This window comes from Nylanderia fulva, unplaced genomic scaffold (genome assembly GCF_048542155.1).
Source record: "Nylanderia fulva isolate GAGA-0341 unplaced genomic scaffold, ASM4854215v1 Scaffold16, whole genome shotgun sequence".
Classification (NCBI taxonomy): Eukaryota; Metazoa; Arthropoda; class Insecta; order Hymenoptera; family Formicidae; genus Nylanderia; species Nylanderia fulva.
Window position 1 is genome coordinate 2,111,575 of NW_028189835.1, and position 23,907 is coordinate 2,135,481.

General features: G+C 28.5%; 2 protein-coding genes and 1 long non-coding RNA gene across 4 annotated transcripts; 1 reads left to right on the forward strand and 2 right to left on the reverse strand.

Moving 5' to 3' along the window:
- Window positions 1–4,128: 4,128 nt before the first annotated feature.
- Window positions 4,129–6,255, reverse strand: LOC114940444 (uncharacterized). The gene is made up of 5 exons (XR_003821453.2): window positions 6,192–6,255; window positions 5,210–5,269; window positions 4,779–4,862; window positions 4,488–4,573; window positions 4,129–4,293 (listed from the first exon to the last, which is right to left on the reverse strand). It is a non-coding gene; the product is annotated as an uncharacterized LOC114940444 (long non-coding RNA).
- A 503-nt stretch (window positions 6,256–6,758) lies between these two features.
- Window positions 6,759–21,709, forward strand: Svil (Supervillin). 2 transcript variants are annotated; one of them, XM_029314789.2, is made up of 24 exons: window positions 6,763–7,254; window positions 7,553–7,744; window positions 7,960–8,121; window positions 8,590–8,666; window positions 8,738–8,870; window positions 9,241–9,484; window positions 9,996–11,225; window positions 12,318–13,024; window positions 13,116–14,342; window positions 14,501–14,590; window positions 14,806–14,974; window positions 15,074–15,228; window positions 15,328–15,566; window positions 15,852–16,056; window positions 16,136–16,287; window positions 16,539–17,000; window positions 17,317–17,467; window positions 17,746–17,897; window positions 18,381–18,653; window positions 19,146–19,266; window positions 19,667–19,864; window positions 20,207–20,484; window positions 20,778–20,933; window positions 21,218–21,709. In XM_029314789.2, the coding sequence occupies exons 2-24, from the start codon at window positions 7,555–7,557 to the stop codon at window positions 21,302–21,304; spliced, it is 6,858 nt and encodes a 2,285-aa protein (XP_029170622.2). In that variant the 5' UTR covers window positions 6,763–7,254; window positions 7,553–7,554; the 3' UTR covers window positions 21,305–21,709. The 2 variants fall into 2 exon arrangements, with proteins under 2 accessions (XP_029170624.2, XP_029170622.2); XM_029314791.2 differs by lacking the exons at window positions 19,667–19,864; window positions 20,207–20,484; window positions 20,778–20,933; window positions 21,218–21,709 and having other exon boundaries at window positions 6,759–7,254; window positions 18,381–18,507; window positions 19,146–19,254.
- On the reverse strand, window positions 21,478–23,714 carry Taf12 (TATA-box binding protein associated factor 12). The gene is made up of 3 exons (XM_029314931.2): window positions 23,277–23,714; window positions 22,848–23,040; window positions 21,478–22,443 (listed from the first exon to the last, which is right to left on the reverse strand). Exons 1-3 carry the CDS (start codon window positions 23,532–23,534, stop codon window positions 22,316–22,318), a joined length of 579 nt encoding a protein of 192 aa, XP_029170764.1. The 5' UTR covers window positions 23,535–23,714; the 3' UTR covers window positions 21,478–22,315.
- Window positions 23,715–23,907: the final 193 nt, after the last annotated feature.

A 23,907-nucleotide genomic window follows, 5' to 3' on the forward strand; every position in this document is an offset into this window, starting at 1 on the left:
AAAAATTTTGGTTTTTTTTGTGATACATAAATAAAAGTAGAACTTAAAAGTAGTTTTAGTGCATTTGTTTTTTAATAACTTTAGTACAAGATCAAATCCGATCCATTTGTTTATATGTAATAAGGAATAAAAAGAGAAAGAGAGAGGAGAGAGATCTTTTTTCGAACAAGTACTATTGTTCATATAACATTTATCAAAACTGATTTTGTAGTTTTTAATCTGAAACGTAATGCTTAAACAGATAGTTGATAATATAAAATATTTAAAAAAATTATGAAACAAATATATTTCATTTTTTTTTTTATATAAAAAATAAAAATTTAATGATAAAATTAAGACTAGTAACAGTGTCAAACCCATTAAATTAAAAATTTCAAAAATATATTTAATATACTAAATAGCTAAATAAGATTAAGATTTTCTGTGCTATATATACAAAGAGTCACACAACAAAGTTTGATGTAAGTATATTTAAAAAAATATTTTTATTCTAAATCCCTAAAATTTTTTTTTAAATATTAAATTTATTTCGTTTTTAATATATTTTCTCGTACATTAAAAAAACTTTACACAATACATACATACAAGATATTCAGCGTAACGATTCGCATGATTTTTGAAACGTTTCTGACAATTTAAACAAAAGTTTATATAGTAAAAATTAATGTTTTACGTAAGTTATTACATGCAATAGGAAAAAAAATGTTTTAATTTTTTTATAAAAATGTCAGTCACCTTGAATTTTATAAATGAAACGACCATATTTTTATATATAAATCGATTCCTCACAATATTCTACATAAAAACTTATAAGGGTAGAATGGTTAAAAAGTGAATAGTTTACAAGATATTTTATATTTTAATTTGATATAATTAATATTACATAAACTATTAAATATTTCGTGAACTATTTTTACTTTTTGATTATCCCATCTTCATAACTTTATGCAGAATATTGTGAGGAATCGATTTATATATAAAAAATATGGTGATTTTATTTAAAAAATTCAAGGTAACATTGATATTTTTATAAAAAAAAAATTTTTTAATTTTTTCATTGCACGTGATAGCTTGTATAAAATATTAATTTTCAATTATAAACTTTTTAACATATTTTATGCAAATTTTTAAACTTCCAAAAACGTTTCGAAAATTATGCGGATTATTACGCTGAACAGCATACATACATATATGTACATACATATATAATTTTCTTGCGTGGTGTGTATAGAAAAATTCCTAATGATATCTTCAACAGTTTCTTAGAAAAAATAGCATATAAGTTTAGTAAAATATATATATGTATACATATATATATATATATACATAGTACGTTATACATACTATGTATATGTGTGTGTGTGTGTGTGTATATATATATATATATATATATATATATATATATATATATATATATATTAATACATTATATGCTATTTTTAAAGAATTATATTAAAGACATTGATGTAATTATTTTCTTTAATTGAATAGAGTTCCTTCTTACTATTATAATAAGCAAACACATTTTTTAATTTATTCTTATGACGACAAAACAGTGACAATTACAAAAACACTTTAGTTAGAACAATAATTAAATGATTAAATTTATATACATTTTTTAATAATCTTGTTAATCTAAGAATCTTTTATTAGAAATAGTTTTAATATAATAATGCATACAGACAGTTGCAAAAATTTAAATTATTACACGCAATAATTTTGTTTCAATCCAAAAATATTGAAATTTCTATATGCAAAATTTATTTATTTATTTTAATAAATATTTAAAATATAAGTTTATTATTAAAAGATAACAATAAAGTAAACGCAGTGCGTTTATTTTATTATTATACATATATTTATATATTTCAAATATTTGTAATTGTCGATGTGTTATTTGCATAAAAATATAATCGTATAATTAACTTAATTTTTTTATAGGAATTAGCTTCTTATGAGAATAGATTATCCACATAAGATGATAGCTATATAATTAATTAAATTTATTTTTATAAATTCATCATAAATATTTCTGCTGTTAATATAAAATTGCATAATAATTATTTATTATGCATATTACAATATCCCCATCTTATACTATAATATCCCATGTATATAGTTTTCTAAACTAAAGTTCCTCTAATATAGATTATATATTTTATTCTTGAACGATATATAGAGAATCTAAAATTTGTACTATTTATATTCTTATTTTGCTTATTAAAATAACGAGTTGAGAGAGAGATAATTGATAATATTTAATCAGATATAAAGATGCGTTTTAAAACATAAACGGTTAAAATTTCGTAATAAAATATCGTAGTGTAAAATATCTACACAGCTCATAATATTTTAATGCAACTTTAATTAAAGACAGTTATCAATCAAGATGGATAAATGGATTACAAAAAGAAATTGAAATAAAACTGATTGCATCATAATGATAATATATATAAATTATTTACAATTATTTACAATTATTTATATTATCAAATGTTAATATTATAATTAATACATGTATTTAATATATATTATAAAATCTTTTTTTGTCTTGTTTTTCTTTTTTAAATAGAAATTTTTATCCTAATTTGTGGTCCATTTGTAATCCATCCATTTTGTGAGGTAACGAAACTATCTATTATCTAAATCTACTATCTAAATCTACAATCTACAATCTAAATCTACATTTCTATAATCTAATTTTTATAAAACCGTTACCTCGTAATAAAATAATATTCACTCACCAATGGAGAGAAACACGTAACAGCGAAGTTGACTGCATCGCGAAGCTATGTTGATCTGTAACATACAAATAGAATTCAAATTATAGCAATGTAAAATAATTAATATTTCTAAAAATTATCATTGCATCTATTACATTTTATTTAACGCACACAATAATTAACAATATATATAATTAATTAATTTTAAGAAATTTTAAAAACTACATTTTAATAAAAATAACATAATATAAATTTGTATATATAAAATTTTTTTTCTAATTTTCTCTTGTTCAAATATAGAAATAAAATTATATGCAATTTATAATAAGTAATATAAATAATAAAATAAGTATATAAATAATAAAATATTTACCACAAAGTTGCTTCGCCGGCGCCCGATGCCTCCTAGACCTGTTCCTCCTCTCAGGTTGATCAAGATTGTCCATTATTAAAGTCCTTTGATATTTAAACGCGCGATACTTTAAACGGCACTCCCGCACTAAACGCGCGACACTGCACGACACTCCCGCACTTAAATTAAACGCGCGATACTTTGTACGCGACACTCCCGCATTTAAATACGCAACATTTTGCACAGCATTCGAATGTCTAGAATGCTTACATCGCGTCGCATTAATTTGTCTAATAACACATTTTTGTGTCGATCATTATGTCGTCACAGACATGCTTTAATTATTTTACTAAAATTTAATATTTTTTTCCTTTTCCCTCGTTTAATGAATATTAACGTTAATAAATGTATATATGAATTGAAAATTAATATTAAAATTATAAATATTGAATTGATTAATAAAAGAATACTTTTTTACGGCATCACGAGAATTCGACTTAACGCGGTTTGTTGTAATTATTTGATGAAACTACGCGATACTGTACCGTAATTGTAAAATAAAATAAATATAATTTAGACTAAAAATTCTAAGATAATATTGTAAATTTTCCTATCACTATTTCTCTTATTATTCTTTTACTCATGTTAAAATATATTTTAACTCGCAATAACTTTGTAAATTCACCTTATCTTAATTTAATTAAATATTCGTTTAACTGGTGTGCAGTTAACAACTAATATAAATGAATGGATTACAAACTATTAACATAAAAATTACATTAAAGTACATTTATAATAAGTAATTATAATATAATTTATAAAATAATCTATAATCACACATTTCTAATTACATTTAATATCATTCAAATGATCAGTGTTTTTTATAAAATATAAATTAAGTTAAATTAACTGTTACTTATTATGTATTTTATAAAATGTTTTTTAAAATATGTTTCTTATCCTGTTTTTAAACTGAAATATTTTTAATTTTTAAATATTTATATATAAATATATATTCCAAAATAATCCATTCATTTAAAGCAATATGGGAAAATGTCTCTATATATTCTACAATCTACAATCTACAATCTACACAATCTAAATCTACATTTTCTACTCTAATTTCTACAAAACAATTACTTCGAAATAAAATAATAGTTTTATTAATTATTCACCAATCGATGCGCAACGATGGAATAAACTGCAAGCTATGTTGATCTGTAACATATAAATATAATAAAAAAAATTATAGTAGCGCTCAGATAACTATATATTTTTAAACAATAATTTATTGTATTAATTTTTTTCATGCGCATACAATAAGACAAAATATAATTAATAATTTTATAAAGTTAATTTATTACAACTAATAAATTTTAATTTCTTGCAATTAATAAACAAATAATGCTCACTCTTAGGATGTTTCGCCGGCGCCCGATGCCTCTCCTAGACCTCCTTCTTCCTCTCTCAATTTGTCCATATTGTCAGCTACGTTGATCTGTAATATGTAAATACAATAAAAATTATTGTTATTGCCCAAGTTAACTAATTTTTTAAACAATAATTATTGTATTATATTTTATTTTTTCCATACCAATAATAAAAAGTACAATTAAATAATTTTATACAGTTTAATTTATAATATAATTAAGAGGTAAATTTTAATTTAGTGCAACTATAATGAATAAGTAATAAATACTCACTCTAGGATATCTTTGCGATGTCCTTTATTTCCTCCTTTCTTTTCATTTTGTCGATTTTATCAACTATATATACGTTATTATAACCTGTAACATATAAATTAAACTTAAATTGTAGCATAGCTCTCCAAATAATTTAATATTTCAAGAAAATTATTATTGTACACATATGGAATATAAAATTTTAATTGAATAGAATGGTATATTCAATCCGTTCAATGATAATAAAATAGATATATGTATAATTAAATAATTTTATAAATTTTGGAAAAATTACTTTTTAAATTAAAATCTTTATAGATTTTTATGTAAAAATATTTTGTTCAAATTAGCAAACTGAATTATCTCGCGTATTAAATTTTTTTTTTTATTAAATTTGTTGTAATAATTAAATAATAATCGAAATAATAATAAATAAATAATAAATTATTTACCTCATGTTAGAGCTCCACCGTCAGTTAATGCTGCTCCGAACTTTCTCCTCTCTTATTTCACTGTAATTATTATATTTCTTTGTAGTATATTCATCTATCGAAAACAAAATGTATTACAATATTAAGCGCGCACTCGCAAAATCAATTAAATACGATTATGTGCGCCCGTACTAATCACGACACTTACAATATAGTTAATGAGCGCGCGACAATTAGCACGATATGTCCGACTTTATGGCTGGCGAGACGTACTTGATTTGGCGGGAGAATAACGCAGGAAAAGCGCGCGAAACCTGATACTCGCGACATCTGTAGACATTAAAGCCGAACGATCCGCTCAGTTGCACTCGAACGTGATTGGTTCTTACTTCTAGAACCAACAAATCAACGTAAAGTGTCGACAAGACGACAACTTCACAATTGTTCTTCTGAACGCAACTATTTTCTTCACAGCAATCGCTGCAATATATGCATTTAATTATATATTTAAGAGCTAATTTCATCACAATGTCGATTAACTTTAACTTCCGATTAAAGTAATCTCTGTCTCTTTTTAAGAACGAATCTGAAAAGAGACAAAAATATAATTTAATTAGAGGTTAAATAAGTTAATTGGAGGTTAAATAAGTTAATAATTAATCGACGTCGGTGTGAAATTGGCCCTAAATTAAATAATTAACACTCACTATATATGTATATATATACTATTACTTGTACACCATATATATGATTGTGAGATTCGATCTTCACGTCTCGAAAATTAATATACGACTCCAAATTGTTGATGCACGGCATACTTGATAATGACAATACATACAAAGTGTGTCGTTTATTGACTATACCTGTTCGAGTGTCGTATAAATGACAACAATGAATCCGCGCGTAAACAATTAATGACATTTATTGTCACTCGACGCCGTATTTATATACTACGCAGTCGAAAAGTTGTTTTTATTGAAATAAAATATAAATTTTGGCTTACCTCTCACGGCTCTCACCCAAACGCTTCGCGAGCCAGACTCGATCTGCTCATCATGCTCCGCAATGTTTCATATCGATATGTCAACTACCGGCAACTTCACATTGATGTACGATGCACCGAATTCAAATTAATTTTAAGACGCGTGCGCGCGCGCGCGTTTCAAACAATTTAAAAATATATATAAATAAAAATGAAATATAATTATCATTTGCAAATTTTATATCCTTTGATTAAATTTAATTATTAACAGATCTTAGTTTTATTAAGTTAATTGTGTCGTATTTTATTTTTGTATACATGTAATAGAAAAATAGAAGAATTTTTATTCTGACAGTTATTATTACTGTTCAAATAATAATTTTTTATTTGTTATTTTTTATTTACTGGTCACATTAGGCAAGATACGCTAACAACAATAATAATAACAATATTTTTTTACAATAACAAGAATGAAAATATTTTCTCTGTAGGCGAACACCGGAAAAAAACAAAGAATAAAAATATACAGAAGGTATCTCTAGGTATACATATAAACTCTATGGCGGACTCCGTTTTCAACTTTCACGCGATGCACATGAAGACATGGAAGTGAGAAATTTGTTATCGCTTCTCATGCGCAGCATGCTTGAATCGGAAAACACCCCGAGTGTAGAAAGTGCAATCCAAACCTAAACTTAAATACTACAAAACTGACAACTCAACAGTTTTCTCAGCTAAACCACGCGAAACGCGCCCATTGACATGATCGGTTCGGTGTGGAGTGACACTGTTTTCGTAATGATGTTGATTTTTTCTTCGAGCATTAATTTTTCATTTTTAATGCAAATGATATAAATGTTTCGTGTGAGCTTATTATACAGATTGAACGATTGATCTCGATTAAACGATTGTCTCGCGAGTTATATCATTTTATACATACTACTTATTAAGTAACTGTGATAACTTAGTCATAATATGCGTCATCTCTGTGCTACGTTCTCAATTGCCCAACAATTTCTTTCGAAAGTTTTCGAAAGTAAAATTATGGCCGTAGCGCAAGGAAACTCATATTAATTCATATTAAGTGAGTAAAAATTTATAAGTCAATAATGTGTCTCTAATTAACATTGTATTTTTCTACAACAGTTTTATGCTTTTTTTTATCCTCTTCGAATTTACATATGTTGATGCATATGTTTAATTGCAATGTACTGTATCTGTTTTAAAATTTATGCTAATTACAAGAAAATCTCAATATTTCTAAAAGGTTGTAAAGATTAAATTTGGATCACTTGAAAAATATAATCTTACGTTGTAATGTAATGTTAAAATGTGTGAAAATAATATGAAATAAATGATTAAAATACATTATACTCTTTCAGTAATGGTAGCTACTGGAATCACAGTTTTGATGGCAGCTAGTGAGGAGAATTTGTCAAGTAAAACGGATGGTGCTACAGCACACTTGGTAAACCAAAATACTTGTTCGCAAAATAGTGAAATACAGCATTATGGTCAAAAAAGTATTGAATCATTGATTAAAAAAGATGTAACAACTTGTTCATCAAACATTAGTAAGTACTAAAAATTTAGACATCTGTCATATGATTATATACATAAAAGATAAACATTTTGTAATGTATTATAACTTTTATTTATAGTTTTTTCAAATTATATGGATTAAGAAATTGATAATAGTTTAAAATTTAATGCTTTAAATATCCTGCTTCTGTATATTTGCTGTTGTTTTGAAATGCTAATTGAAATATATAATTTATTTTTATTACAGTAGAAAAGAAGCAATGTAGCCTTACAACAGAGAAGAATAATAAAATAATATCTAAGATAGAGCCTAAGGAGAGTACTAAAAATTGTTCAATTTGTAAAACTGCTCAGATTCGCGAGACCAGAACTTCTAGATTACGAGCTGCTTCTAAAATGTTACCTAATGGTAAATGAATGTTTCAAGCCTATGTTTTAATCATTATTAATTATACTTAAATATTATATATATATATATATATATATAATTTTTTATTCATATTGTATCTCATATTTTGAACTTATTTAAAATCTTCAATTTTTCTAAATATATATAAATAACTCTAAGAAATAGTAGTAAATTTTATTATGACATTTATTTAATTAAATTTAATTTAATTTAATTAAATAAATATTATATTGCTTATTAATTAATATACAATATTAATAGATATTATTAATACCTAAAATAGATACCTAGTTTTTTCATTCTAACAAAAACATACAATTCTTAAAAAAAGATTAATATTATCTAATTGAATCTGACTTTCACTGAATTAGTGAATAAGTATTATATTATAAATATGTTAATAAAATGTTATGCATAAATATGATTAATTTACTGAAAAATATGCCAACAAATTATGTGTATTTCCAGAAATAGATGTAACATTATCTAAAAAATGTGGATCAGAAACTCCTGGTTCTCAGAAACACAATTCATCAGCTAAGCAAGTAAGTATGTGAAATTATTATTTTATATATATTACATTTATATATATATAAATGTTTATGTCTGTGTGTAGAAAAATTCCACATCTTTAGATAATAGTGTCACCGTGAATCCTGTCAAGGAAAGAGATAAAAGCTACAAACGCAAATCTTACTTAAATAGGTCACGTCCCATAGAAGTAGTTTCTATTAATCATGCAAGTGATGGTAAGAAATTTATTAATCCATTGTTTTCCAACAGTAGATTTTTTTCTTGACATTTTCTTGAAATATTAAAGATAATATATTCTTTCATAATAGTGTAGAAAAACTCATAGTAGAAAAATTTTTTTGAAAGTAACAGAAATTTCAAAAGATCACAAATATAACAAAACCAAAATTATTGCAACAAAAATAGTTTTTATACATATAGGTAATAAAAAATGTTTTATATTTGTGTGTATATTTTTAAATTATAAAAATTACATATACAACAACTGCACTAGATATACTCTTTTAATTTGGAGATATTAATTAAAATGTTTATAAAATATCTGCATTAGGCATAACTTTTTTAATGACTCAATGTAATTTTCAGCCGATTATAATGAGAGACGCTTCAGAAGGCAATCTAACAAACAGAGTCAAGTGTCAGAAATAGCAAGTTCTGTTGACTCTTGTAGTAATCGTCAAATGACAATTGCTAGTCCACGCAGAAGATACATTGATTTAAAGGTAACTGAAGCCCAATGTAGTAACATGAAGAATCTCTCCAAAACTTCCTCATCATCTTCTATTGCATCTACTACCAACACAAAGCGTTCTACTATACAGCAGCCTAGGTATATATACAATAATAGATATATGTGTGGAAAAGACTTTAAAAGTTTATTAAATTTTTTTTATATGTATATATACGTACAGAACACATCATTATATTTTAAACAATATTATATACTTTGAAAAAGATAACATTTGAAATAAATTTTATCAGGATAATTGTGATGATATTATATATTTTTATTCTCTAAGTTTAGCTAATCTTCAATTTAAAAGTAACTTTGTTTTTTAATTAGAGCATGTTTTTTGATCTAATATAAATCGATAAATTAATTTTTTTAAACAAAGTATTAAAGTTTAATTGGACAACATTTTTTTAATAACACATTAATCATTTTGAATAATAATATGGAAATTGGGATATCCTGTATATATAAATATAAATATATGTATATACATATTGCTTTCTTTTTTCATTAGTATTGCTATCTTATTGCATTAGTATCTCATTAGCAAAAATAATATTAGGAAGAAAGCGTAATTAATTAATTAAAATTGACTTTCGTTTTTTAGTAGTGACGATTCGGAGGTTTCACGTAAAGTGGATGTGTTAACGGCGCTAACGCGAGCTACCATGGAACGTGTGGAAAGACTTGCATCTGCAGGTACAAATTGCACGAATCGCACAAACGAAAAAGTGTCAATGTCGCCAAAAAAATACACCGCATCTAGGCACGCTCCGGTTTCGATCCTGAAACATAAAACGATCGATGGCGAAGGAAGCGAACGTCAAACATCATCGTGCAGTAATTCCTCTCACGTACCGTCACCAGTAACTTTCTCGTCGTCTATCGTGGAATCTGCTTCACATAAGAGGCACGGTATCCTGAAGAAACGAAGCAGTCTGGATGAAAGTGAGATATTACGTCGTCGTAGCTGTTCTCCCGATGTTTTTTTTGCCGACAACATCTATTCGGAATTTCGACCAATCTTGAAGAATCAAAGGCGATCATCGTTGGACGAGATCATTAAGAGGGATCAAAGTCCCGATCAACAACCCGCTTCCATATTGAAGCGCAAATCGTCTAGAGAGGATGACAGAGAGGTTCATCAATTGCCATTAGGATCTCCGGAACCGCAGAGTATTCTAAAACGAAAACTCGCAAACAGTGTGCGTGCTAATAGTGTCAGTCACCATGTGACCATCGTGTCGGACGTTGCAAACACGAATGCAACTGGAAGCACAAGTGCTAATATGACCGCGAACTTAGTTTCCGATAGTCTTGAGGGATCCGAAGTGAGACCGATATTGAAAAAAAAATACGGCAAGGAGGAATTGACCGGAGGTGACGTTTCGTCTCTCGAGCCACGGCCGATCCTGAAGAAGAAATCGAGTACAGAATCGGATGAGCACGAGCATGACAGACCGAAGAAAACGATCTTGAAATCTTCGCGGAAAAATTCATACGAAGAGGGCGGTTACGAGACGGAGTCGACTTCGCCGAGGAAGTTGTCTGCACTGAAGAATCGGGCAACCGAGATCGAGAGCGTACGACCTATACTGAAACAGTCGAGTCGTTATCACGACGATACCAATTCATTTCTGCGGAAGAGAGCGCAATCCGTAGGTCACGCGCGATCCATGAATGACAACGACTGTGTCGAGTCAATCCGGGCTTTAGCCAAACGAAGGTCTCTCGAGTCAAGTTCACCAATCGATGTGTTGTATACACCGACAATTGCAAGTCGCAGTTTGACAACCGATCCGCCCAATGTATGTGACAACTCTTATGCAGAAAATAGGTACGTCTAAATGAATATGTCTGAAAAGGTTTAAATTATATCATAATATGAAAAAGAATTGTAATTTTTGTACAATATTGTGTGTTAATAACATTTAACTCATCTAAATATTAGGGTATTATATGTATATAACTTCAAATTATATGCAAATTGCATATTTGTTATTTTTTGCATATTCTATGAGAACATTAATTAGTTTAAAACATTATAATGTATTTGCATTATTAATGCTCATACAATATGCAAAAAGTAACAAATATGCAATTTGCATATAATCCGAAATCTATATATAACAAATACTTTTTGACACACAATTTATTGAATCTTTTTATTTTTTTTCATGTATCAATAACATGCAAATATTTTCTTATTCTGTATCATGAAAAAAATTTTCTTAAGAACTTTCAAAGATTTAAATTATCTTGATATAAGGTTGCGTTATTATTAGTATGAATTAATATTTAAGTTCTATTTGTTTTGCAGAATAAGTTATATTATTAATAAGAAAGAAAGAGAGAAGAGAGAAAGAGAGATTGTAAAAAAACAATTTGATATTTATCCAACTTTTGTGTAGGAAAGCATTTGTTCCAGTTAATTAGAGCTAAATTTTTAGTTTTAATTTTTAATTACAATTTTAATTAAAAGTACATAATATAATTTTTTTATTGAATTAAAAATGTAAAAAGAACTTTCTGAGCTAAATAAAAGTAACTTATCTAAATTTATTTAAAAAACTGATATTCAATCACTAAATATAAAAACGAGATCTCTTACAATTTGTTTCTGTATAGTATCAAACTAAAAGAAAAAAAATTCTTACATGAAAAAAATTTTTCTTGTGCTATGCAACATTAAGTTTCAAAACTGATTAATTTTTTACAATTTGCTGTAATGTGTGCATTTACTGATGCTTTAAGCCTATGCCAGCTTTAATAATAAAATAAAAAAGTTTAATAATTGAATAATAAATGACACACTCATGATGTTATTCTGTGATACATTTATAAAAATAAAATGAATATCGTATATTATAAATTATTAATAGTTATGCATTTTTGTATACATATATATTCTTTTTTTTTTTTTTTTTAGTTTTACAATTGAAGATGGTAAGCCGTCGTGTGGAAAATCCTGTCAAAGCAAACAAACTCATATGAATATGGAGGAGAAGACTAAGACAGACTCGTCTGTATATTTCCTGAAGCTCGATGATGCCAACATAGATAGTCGCGATACGATAGAGATTCTTACTCGCACGGTTGACAAGAAAGAGATTGCGAGGGACAAGGAGGGACGGCGGGATACCCAGGAGAATTATGCCACTGTTCATTGTAGCAGCGTGTCAAAAATGACACAACACTTCAAGACTCTGCAGGAAAAGGTCGGCTCTTCTACGGCTGCGGAAAATGAATCTCAGCGTAAAACTCTACAGAAATCGTCGCGTGGTGTTCAACGTTATCGCGAGCGCAAGATACAAGGGGGCGAAAGATTCAACACGCAACCTGTAACTTCCCAGGAAGTGCGCGAGGCAGTTTTGCAGAATCAACGCAACACCGCGTTGGGTGTTTCGGGCCTTGTTGACGAGCCTGAGCCATCGAAACTCAGCTTAGCCGAACGCGTGCGATTCTTCAATCAAAAAATCGCAGCCACGGATGCTGCCCCGCACCAGGAAAGATTTACTCAGAAGAAACGATTGGCCGCGCGTTACAAAACACAGCCTGTAACTTCCGAGGAGGTCGAAGTGGCATCTCGGATATCCCCATTGAACGTAGATTATCAAACTCAAACCTTGATTGGAGGCAAGTATTAAATAAAATAATATTTGTATACAATATATAAAATATAAAAATTACATGCAATAGTAAATAAGCAATATTTGTTTTTTTCTAGAACATTCAAAAGAATATGAGAGACCACTTCATATATCGTCGATTGTAAGCACGTCGTCACAGCACGATTTACCAAAAGGTATTCTAAAGTCATCCATCGGTCATACGAAAAATCAGTGCATTAAAACTCCAGAACTGCAGACTATCGATAAGTCTGTTAAATTGATAAGACCTGTGCTCAAAAGGGAATCTGAGGAATCGGAACAACCAGCTATCTTGCCGAACTCCGAAGTGTATCTTCGTTCTATTCTAAAAACTAATCTTAACTCGAGGGCCACGAATGACGCAGCAACATCGAGAAGCGAGGGAAGCTCAAGTGACATCGAGAGCCAAACTCAAAGCGATGAAACTGCTAAATTCTGCGAAAGATTAGATAATTCCGATATAACGAAACACAGTTTGCAATGTCTCTGCGACGATGCGCGAACTACTGTTGTTAAGAAAAGCGATAACGTCGAAAGCAGAGCTACAGTGCCTTCTCATAAAACTGCGATACTTCGAAACGAGAGAAACCTGTCGAATGACACAAATAATTATCAAATTGATACTGTATCTAGCAAGATAATAAAGAGATGCAATGATAAAAGACACAACAATTTATCGATGGACGAATCGAATAAAACGTCGGATGTTTACGATGACAAAGACGATGACAATGATGATGATGATGATGAGAAAGAGAAACTGGAAGGAACGTTAGCAGAGCAGAAAGACGATGGTGATCTTAACGACGCGTCGTTGTCTTCCAACGAACATAAGGCAGATGAAAAGCAGACTAATGTCACACGATGTTCTAATTCTTCCAAGAATGCCAATCAACCATGTCGCAGTGCGACCCAAGTGATAACATCAATAGAGACGAGCGAAAAGCCGAGCGTGAGTATCGCTGATCGACTGGCCGCATTACGTCATTGTGGCAACACAAGTTGGAGGCAACGTGTAGGTGATGGCAAGATTAACGAAGACAATTTACCATCGAGTTCAGAGGAGAACGCGGCGATCAAGTCGGGTGTCTTGGCCGAGTGCATGGAAAAGTTGGAGTCCTCCATGGAAAGCTGGAAGAGCAGAATCGTGACACCAGACGCGATCAATTTCACTGTCGCTGGTAAAATGAAGGTGGTCCGATCGAAGGATGACAATTCGTCCTTTCTCACGGAATCCACGACGACGAATATTTTAAATCAGAAGAAAAAGATACCACGTCCGCAGCGATTCAAAACGAAAAAAGGTAAATATGAGACTTCTCGCATTTAGAGAGAACTTTAAAAATGATTTAAAGAACATCTTACATTTGTGAAAATAGAGAAAGAGATTTAATAAATAGTAGATAATTTAATTCTGATTTGTACTAAATAAGAACAATTATTAAAAATTATATCTTTTCAGGTGCAATATCGACTCCTTCAAGTCCCTGCAAAGATTTGTTGTCTTCTACTATGCCTACGAGTTTCTCTGAACCTGCCAGCGACGATAGTGGTACATAATTTCTATAAAAATTTGTTTTAAATCGCAATTAAAAATATTGTATTCTTTATCTTGCTTATAATTTGCACTGTCCCAATCTGGAGCAGCTCGTTTAAATATTCTTATTTAATGAAATTAATGTTTATTGTACACATATATATTAATAATTATTTTATTAACTAATTTTAATTATTATATATTATATATTAATAATTTATTATTATTAGGTGAAGAATGTAAAACAGAGTGTATCTTGGTGCCAACTGTCTCAGTCCTTAAAACGGATGACGAAACGTTTACCTCTTTCTTTAGTGGTATATCATTGGAAAAGTGCGAGAACGAGTATCTTAATTTGGATGAAACCGACTTCGATACAATTACACCACACTCCAAACTGTAATTTTTTATTTTCACTATTACTAGAAACAAATAGAAAAAACCTAATTTTGAAATGTTAATATACATGTAAATATAATCTAAATCTTTCTCTTATAGATCAGTGCAAAAACGGAACATACAAATGCAACGTCGACGAGCCGCCTCGAGAAATCCTCTTAAAGTTCTCGCTGCACGGACCGATTTAAGAACGGAATATACCGAAATTCGCACAGACATTGCGAGAACAATGAGGAACTTGAACGTAGAGAAATGTAAGCATATCTGGATTTCTTTGTCACTTTATAATACAAGCTTTTATATATTCTAAAATGTTTCGATTAAGACTCAAGTTTTTTCCATCAATGTTTCAGCCACAAATTCATCTTTCTCCATTGAGGCTCTCGCTGGTTTAGCTTCTACCGAAGATTTTAGCTCAGTGACTCTGAAAAATGTATCGGAAACAAGCGTAGTCACAAATAAACTGCAACCGTATAAAGATTTAATGCTGATTTTAGTTAAAGGAAGACGACATGTTCAAGCTAGGCTGGTCGAGCCTGTCGCTGAAAGTATCAATAGCGGTGATAATTTTATATTAGTAACGAAGTCGGAGGTAATAATAATATATATATATATATATATATATAGTAAAATAGTAGAACATAAGATACAATACTAGTTGATTCTTATTTCTTAACAAAAAAAGTAACAATAAAAATATCAATTACTAAAATGTCGAATAATAATTCATGACACATATGTTGAGTATATATATATATGTGTGTAAAGTTTATAATATACGTAGTAGATCTAAATTGTGTGTGGTATAAAACATCTAAATCAAATTTTTTACTTTTCTTTCTTTCTTACTAATTGTAATAAAATTGATGAATTGCAGATTTTCAACTACATAGGGAAATACAGCAATGTCATTGAAAAAACCCGTGCTGCTGAGATTACATTGAGTATTCAACAACGAAAAGATCTAGGTTGTCGTGCGACTAAAGTTATTTCTATAAACGAAGACAAATTGAACTGCACAAGGGATCAAGTCCAACGATTTTGGAATTATCTTGGTGTGCTCAATGGTGAAAAATTCAATGGTATGATCTTGCATTCTGTCTTTATAACAACACATTATATATATTTTTTAAATGCTTATTAATTATATCATTATCACAGTTGTCGAGGCAGGCAACCCTGATGAAGATGAGCTTTATGAATCTGCTATTATTGATACAAATATGGTGTATGAATTGAAGAATGAACAGTTAGTGCCACATGAAAAATTCTGGGGTACGTTACCCAAGATTGATATGCTCAATAAGAACAAGGTAATTTTTTCATTCTAAGATGTGTATATGTATATATATATATATATATATTGTAATTATTGTATATAATTATTTTTATAATTATTTTAATTAATTGTATAATTATATATTATATAATTACAATTTAGATGACTCATAATTCACATAAAAGACAAAGTATTTTAAATCTCACAAAGTAAAATATAGCAACTTCTTTGTAGGAGACATACAAGTTATGTTGTATGTATTTTTGATGCCTCTTACATCCTTAGATTCTGGTATTTGACTTCGGCACCGAGATGTACATTTGGAGTGGCAAAGGAGTCACGACAGACAAGAAGAAGCTCGCCACGCGACTCGCTACGGAGATGTGGAACGACGGATACGATTACAGCGAGTGTACCGCTTGTCCGATTAACGCAACCCGTATAATCGGTAATCGGAAAAGTGCGAGCTCGTCAGAGAAAAAGTCGGCCAAGAGCAGACCCGACTGGTGTCTACTCGCTAAACTGACGCAGCACGTCGAGACGATACTCTTCCGGGAAAAGTTTCTTGATTGGCCTAATGTCAGCAGTGTGACAAAGGCACGAGGTCGAAAGGACAGAACGACGATCGATGGTGTTGTTACTATGCACGTGGATGATAATGACGATATGTGGTCGAACAACACTCCCGTTGATTTTATCTTGGAAGGATGTCATTTAGGTAGAGGCACTGGTTGCTATGATAACGAGGTAATTTGTCATTTCATTAGCATAATATAAGAAATATCTTTTTCTTTATTTATATATTGATTTATATATTTTTAATATTTTTTATATATATTTTATTTATATATTTATATTATATTTAAATATTTTAATTTTTTATATATTGAAAACACAATATATCAATTTTGAATAATATAATTTAATTATATTATTAATAAAGGTATAACTACTATATATTGATTTTTTAATTTTGACATTTCTGTCGAGAAAAAAAATTGTTTTATAATCAATATCTAACTTTTATAAATCTAACTAATAATTTTATTTGCTTTTATTTCAGTTAAAGAAAGATTATATCGTTGCTACAACGAGCGTGATGGTATGGCATATTGATGAATTCTCACATACACTTTTAGATAAATCATCCATTGGACAATTCTATTCTGGTGATAGTTATATCATTCAATGGATATATTCTGTTACGATTACTGGTAAGCTTCATTGCATAATTTTATGGAATCAAAAGACTTATTTCCAGAAAAACCACGTTTTAAATTTCTATTTCTGAAATAGAAATTAAAGATCTTTACTTTTATTGTTAGACTTTAACTTTCTAATACAATTTCCATTTTTCCCTACAAAAATTAGTTTAAAATAGTTTATATAAACTCTGTAATTATGAATTTAATTATTGATTTAATATTGAATTTAATGTTTAATGATAATTTTCTTTGTACAATTTTTTTATATTTGTTTTTTATGTTTATAGGTAGAGAACTTACTGGTCTGCCATCTAAACATTTAGCAAAGGGTCGCGATAGATCTGTATCTTTTATTTGGCAAGGCAGAAATGCATCCTTAAACGAACGAGGTGCTGCAGCATTACTAACAGTTGAATTAGACAATGATCGAGGCCCTCAGGTAATAATAATAAAAAATAATTACAATAAGAATTTATAATAAGAATTTAAAAAATTATTAAATGTATTAGAATGCTATTAGAATTATTTTATTTATTTGAGTCGACAAGAGAGGTTCTTCTATGGAGAATTCTGTCGATATACTGTAATTATAAATTTATTTTCTGTAAACTATGGCCAATTTGAAGAGAAAATCTCATCATAACTTTAATGTTTGTAATAGTAAACATTTTATAGTCCAAAAGCACTTTTCAGAAAAGTTTATAAATAATCAGTGTAATTTAAATTATATATATAACTCCTATATACATAATTTGTTTTGATGATTTGGTCAAATTTATACTGAAATTAACTTTATATTAAAATGAAATTTTATAAGCTCAACTATAAGTTTTGAATTCTTATTTTCAAAAATTTGATGTTTTTTAATTGCGAATCTTTCTTGCAAGATGATCATAATATAATTGTGATAATATGTTTACAGATTCGTGTTGTCCAAGGGCATGAGCCAGCTGCATTTTTAAATTTGTTCTCTGGAAAGATGGTGATACACAGTGGCAAGAAATCTGAGAAAAAACATGAGAAACAAAGGAGATTGTACATTTGTCGAGGTACTTTAGATTCTGAGACATTTTTGATCGAAATCTCTTGTAGCACTCGACAATTAAGAAGTAGAGGTTCCTTTATATTGCTAGACACCGAAAATGCAAAAATATACGTCTGGCATGGAAACAACTCATTACGCCATGTTAGAGAGGTATATATTTTCCATTAATTTCCATAAAGATAATTATATTAACACATACACAATGTTAATTTTAATGTTCGCGCACACATGGGTATATAGTTTAATATATACGATAAATCTTGTATTTTGTATACTATTAAACTCGTAATTTATATATAACAAATGTAAATAGTAAAAGTTAAAAAGTGCTACAATATTTTTTGTTTTTTATTTTTCTTTTTCTTCTCTGTTTGCTTTCTTTATCTTGTTTTGCTTCTTCGTTTTTTTCTATTACTTCGTTTCTGTTTCTTTTTCTTTATTAGACCACACAGTACTACAATTCTATAACTTTTAACGACGTTGTTTTCGTTATGTGTCGACAAAAGTTGCAGAATCACAGTCGTGGCACATGTTTTTTGATATATCGAAAACATGTGCAATGACATTTACCGAATAACTATAGGTAGTTGTGTGGAGAATAGCATCCTAGCTTTTTTTTATTCTGACTTTTTCTCTTTATAGAATGCGATAAAAGCGGCAAACAAATTAAAAGAAAATCGACCTGAAGAAGCCGGGTTATCGAACAAGAACATAGAAATATGTGAAATTCAAGAAGGTTTGGAACCCGAAGAATTTAGTAATGGTAAGTAAAATTTTTTTATTGAACATTTAAACTTAACAACTAAGACTGAAAATGTAAAGGCGAGAGCACAGACTTTTGCATTCGATTGATTGAATTTCTTATGCTTATGCGTTATCCAAAAGTCTGTGCTCCGGCCTTAAGATTTATTGCAGATTTTAATGTTTTGCCATAACAAAAAATGAGCCATAATAAGTAGTAGATTTTATTATGATTCATATTTATAATTAAATTTCATTAAATGCGAATATTATACTTTTTACTAGTTGATAGATATTGATAGATACTTATTATTAGTTTATTAATAAATACCTAAAATAGAGATACTTAGAAAAGGTCCTACATTTATGTAGAATAATGTCGTTTATTTACGAGATCTAATGCTACATTTTAAATTTCTCAGCATTAGGTGGTATGAATAAAAAGTTGTATTGGTCGTTAGAAACATCTGAAATACAAGATCATACTCCAAAGCTTTATCATCTATCGAGTATCTCTAAAACTTTCCGCGCAACGGAAATATTATGCCCACATCGTACATCGGACCTCACGACACCATTTCCTTTTTTACAAGATGAATTATATCAAGCGAATCAACCAGGTATGATGATCTATTTAAAAATGCATTTCAAATACTAATTTGTAGCTGAACATAGAGATTGTAATTCAATATTTTGTAAAATGAGCTATAAAAGCTTCTAATGCACTTTTTCGAAACTGACTTTTCTTATTTATCAACTCACTTTTATTTCTATTTTTCTTTGTTATAAACTTATGAACTAAATATAAAAAGTTTCTTTTTATATTTATTATATTTATTAAAATAATGTAAATAATTTTGAGTTAATTATTGCAGTTTTTATTCGTGACATTTTTATTTTTATTTATAAAATAATTATAATCCATATTTTAGCCTTTTTAAATAAAAAGTTGCAACTTTCAGCTTTATTTTTATTGGACGATAAAAACGTGATTTGGATTTGGCAAGGATGGTGGCCTGATAATGGAACAGAAGATCAATCTGGAAGTAAAACTGTCCGTTGGCAGGCTGAAAGAAGAGCAGCGATGACGATAGCGATACGATATTGGCAAAAGACTCGAAACACACAAACAACGAATCTTCCAATATACTTAGTATGGGCTGGTTTAGAACCTTTGCAATTTATAAATCTCTTTCCTGAATGGATTTATCGGGATGATGTCGCTGAGTTAAATATAGAGGTATGTTTTATAAAATATATATATATATATATATGTATATCATCTTTTTTTCTATTCGAATTCTGTTTACATTCTACTAGAAACAAGAATTTAACTTGAAAATAATAGATATAATTTTTTTATTTATATTTTTAAAGCATATTAAATAGGGACAATTATTTACCAGCTGTTTTTGATCTTATTATAATATCTTATTTGTCTATCTGTATGCATGTATAATTCATATTTTAAATGTATGAAATTTAAATTTCATACATTTAACATCTAATGTGTATTTATTAAATATATGACAGGATGGTCGGAATCCAGGAGAAGTATTAACTGCGGAAGATGAATTAGCTCGTTTAACGCAAAGCATCTATCCTCCTGCTCAATTATTGCAAAGACCTCTACCTGATGGAGTCGATCCTACACACTTAGAATTATATTTATCTCAACAACATTTTCAAGTTAGTGTCATATTTAATTATTTATGAATAAACTAAAATATAAAGTTCATAACATTAAAAATGTTTTAATCAATATTGATTTAATATTGCAAACATCTGAACACAGCATCATTAGATGTTGTATAAATATTTGATAAATATACACTTTTGTGTATATTTAGTGTTGTTATTTAGGGTAAAACATATTGTATATTAGTAATATAAAAAATGATAATGTTAATATTAAATCATATTTAATATTAACAATATTCTTTAAAAAATACTAAATATATTTCGTGATTTAGGAGCTATTGGGGATGAGCAAGGAAGAATTTCAACAGCTTCCAAACTGGAAACAAGTGAATCTTAAGAAAGAAATAGGATTATTCTGATGTGGATTGATTATCTACGCTGCAATCAGTAGCTTTGTTTGTAAAATGTTCGAGTATTCCTTAATTGTTTTCGATATTTATACGGTATTTATATAATTTAAAAATTGGAAAAAATTGTTTCTAAATGTGATTTTTTGTTAAAGCTTGCTATAAAACGAAACATTTTGATCGAGTACGTTAACGACGATAAACTTAGTGTAATAATTAACCACGATTAAAAATACGGCCGGAAACATTGCCAGCGCTATTTGAATTATGACGTATATATATAGATATATATGATATATAATAGGCATACGGATACAGATGATTATATATTTTTAATACCTATTACATACGAATCTGCTTGTGAAACATTTTCTTTATATTTGTATAATCTTTATAAATTTACGTATATGAATGACATATGCTGTTCTATCTTACTCCTTCATGTGTGATATCTATATCAGACTGTTTCTACAATTCATAACATATTCTGCATTTTTAAATATTTCATTTAAAAAACTTGCTTTAGTTTTTTTGTTCTTACATGCATTTAAAACAAAACAAATATCTCCTTCATATATGAATATATGGATAAGTAACAACAAATTCCTCAATTTTAGGTCATATAATATATATTTGTAAAAAAATAGTTGTCATTTTTTAAAATACTCAGTTTTTTTACATGTATATTTTTAAAATTTAAAAATCTAAGAAATATTTTATAGCATAACGTTTATGTGTGTACGTGTCTGTATAAATAATTTATCTAAAATAATTGCTTAGAAATATAGCTTATATTTTTACATAAATATTTCAAATAAAACATATTTGCAATTTTTTAAGACAATTTTCATAATTCATTTTTATTATTTATTGTAAAACTGTATAATAATCGGCGTTTTTTTATGAAAAAAGAAAATTATGAGATATTCAGATACATCAAATTATGAAATAAAAATTAATTAAAAAAATATAAAATACAATGGTTTAATTGTTAAGACTAACTAATTGTAACTTACAAATGATTTAATACTTTTTAATAGACTTTCGTATAAGTGCTAATCTTTGTTTATGCGCTTCAGTGACAGTAGCTCGTTTGTATGGACGTACTTCATCTGTACCAAAACCAGGGATCCACATGTTCCAATTTCTTTCTAAAAATTGAAATGTCATAGCATCAATGTTTATATTTCTTTGTACACTTTATTCCAATAAATAAAACTTTAATAGTATAGATTTTATGACATTAAAATTATAAAAGTCTAATGTATAATAAATACATTGGATTTATAAAATATTTATATGCTTTTACTCAAGGAGAATGCTATAATAATGATTTAAAAATAATATGACAATTTGAATAATTTTAAAATGAGCATTTAAAAACTAAATTCAATGACAATTCTCTAAAGCTTTTTTTCTCTAATTTTGATAAAGCACTTCATTAATATGTGCTTATATTTATTGTAACTCCAATGCATAAAATTTAGCAAGTCTAGTTTTACATATGTATTTCATAAACATATATGTATAAATATATGAAATGTATAAAACTCACCTAAATGCAACTGTACATCTTTAACTTCCACTGTATTCGCATGACGATGCTTAGCCAATAGACAAGCTGCATTTACCGTTGTCTCTACAAAGTCATCTGCTAATTGTAAAAGCATTTCTTCCACTTCTTCATCCAACTGTTCAGTAGGATCCACTTCTCTTACCAAATCTTGTAATCTTGTTTTTGTTAAAAACTAAAATCAAATAGTATTAATTAGCAAACGTTATATTAAAAGTAATATATTAAAAATAAGGTCGATGAAGAAAGAGGATGATAAGTCACATTGCGTAAAGTAAATAATAAACCATCCTATAGTTTTAAATTTTATTGAAAAAATTAATGCGATCCTTTATCATCTTGCTGGAAATCTGATCTTTATTGTGAAATAATAAAAATATAATTGTAAAATAATTTTTTATTTTTACATACTTGTGGAAAATCGTTGAAGGAAGTTGAAGTGGACGATTGTTGTAACACTTGCTTTGGAGACTGCGAAATGTACTGAGTCTGTTGGGATTGTGTTTGTGGTATAGTTGTTGTCGTGGTGCTGCCGACATTGCTTTGTATATTAGGTAAACCTGACGAAGTCTGACTATTAGGACCTACAGATTGTAAGGACCCAAGCATAGTAGGTGTCATATCAGAACCTGTATTAGTCGTTTGCACAATAGCACTTTGCTGCGACATTATTGTTTCCTACACCGATGCGCACTATTTGTTAGATTCTCGTCGAGAGTGAACTCTGTTCAACTATTTAATTATTTTTAATTCAGAAAAATCGGTTATTTACATCTTGATATGTCACATACATGAGACTCATATGGCGAATGCGAAAAAATGTGAAACAAGGGCAGCCATATTTGGGCAAAATTATGGATGACGTATGACGTACAGTGAGCCAATCACAGTCGAGTATCGGATTAATTGTAATAAGCAATAGGCAAATAAAAAAAATTGATTTGTTTATTGCTCACGTCTTTTTGTATTTTGGAGAAAATATTTTTATCCGTCATGATCTTCAAATTTATTATTATAACGCGATAAATGTCATCGTATCAAT

Bases quoted from the DNA above. Each gene is read 5' to 3' on its own strand.
- Taf12 (XM_029314931.2), bottom strand. From the start codon at position 23,534: ATGTCGCAGCAAAGTGCTATTGTGCAAACGACTAATACAGGTTCTGAT. The intron at 23,041-23,276 runs GTATGTAAAAAT...ATTTGATTTTAG, and splicing joins CCTTCAACGATTTTCCACAA to TTTTTAACAAAAACAAGATT. The intron at 22,444-22,847 runs GTGAGTTTTATA...TTCAATTTTTAG, and splicing joins AGATGTACAGTTGCATTTAG to AAAGAAATTGGAACATGTGG.
- Svil (XM_029314789.2), top strand. From the start codon at position 7,555: ATGGTAGCTACTGGAATCACAGTTTTGATGGCAGCTAGTGAGGAGAAT. The intron at 11,226-12,317 runs GTACGTCTAAAT...TTTTTTTTTTAG, and splicing joins AACTCTTATGCAGAAAATAG to TTTTACAATTGAAGATGGTA. The intron at 18,654-19,145 runs GTATATATTTTC...TTCTCTTTATAG, and splicing joins CATTACGCCATGTTAGAGAG to AATGCGATAAAAGCGGCAAA.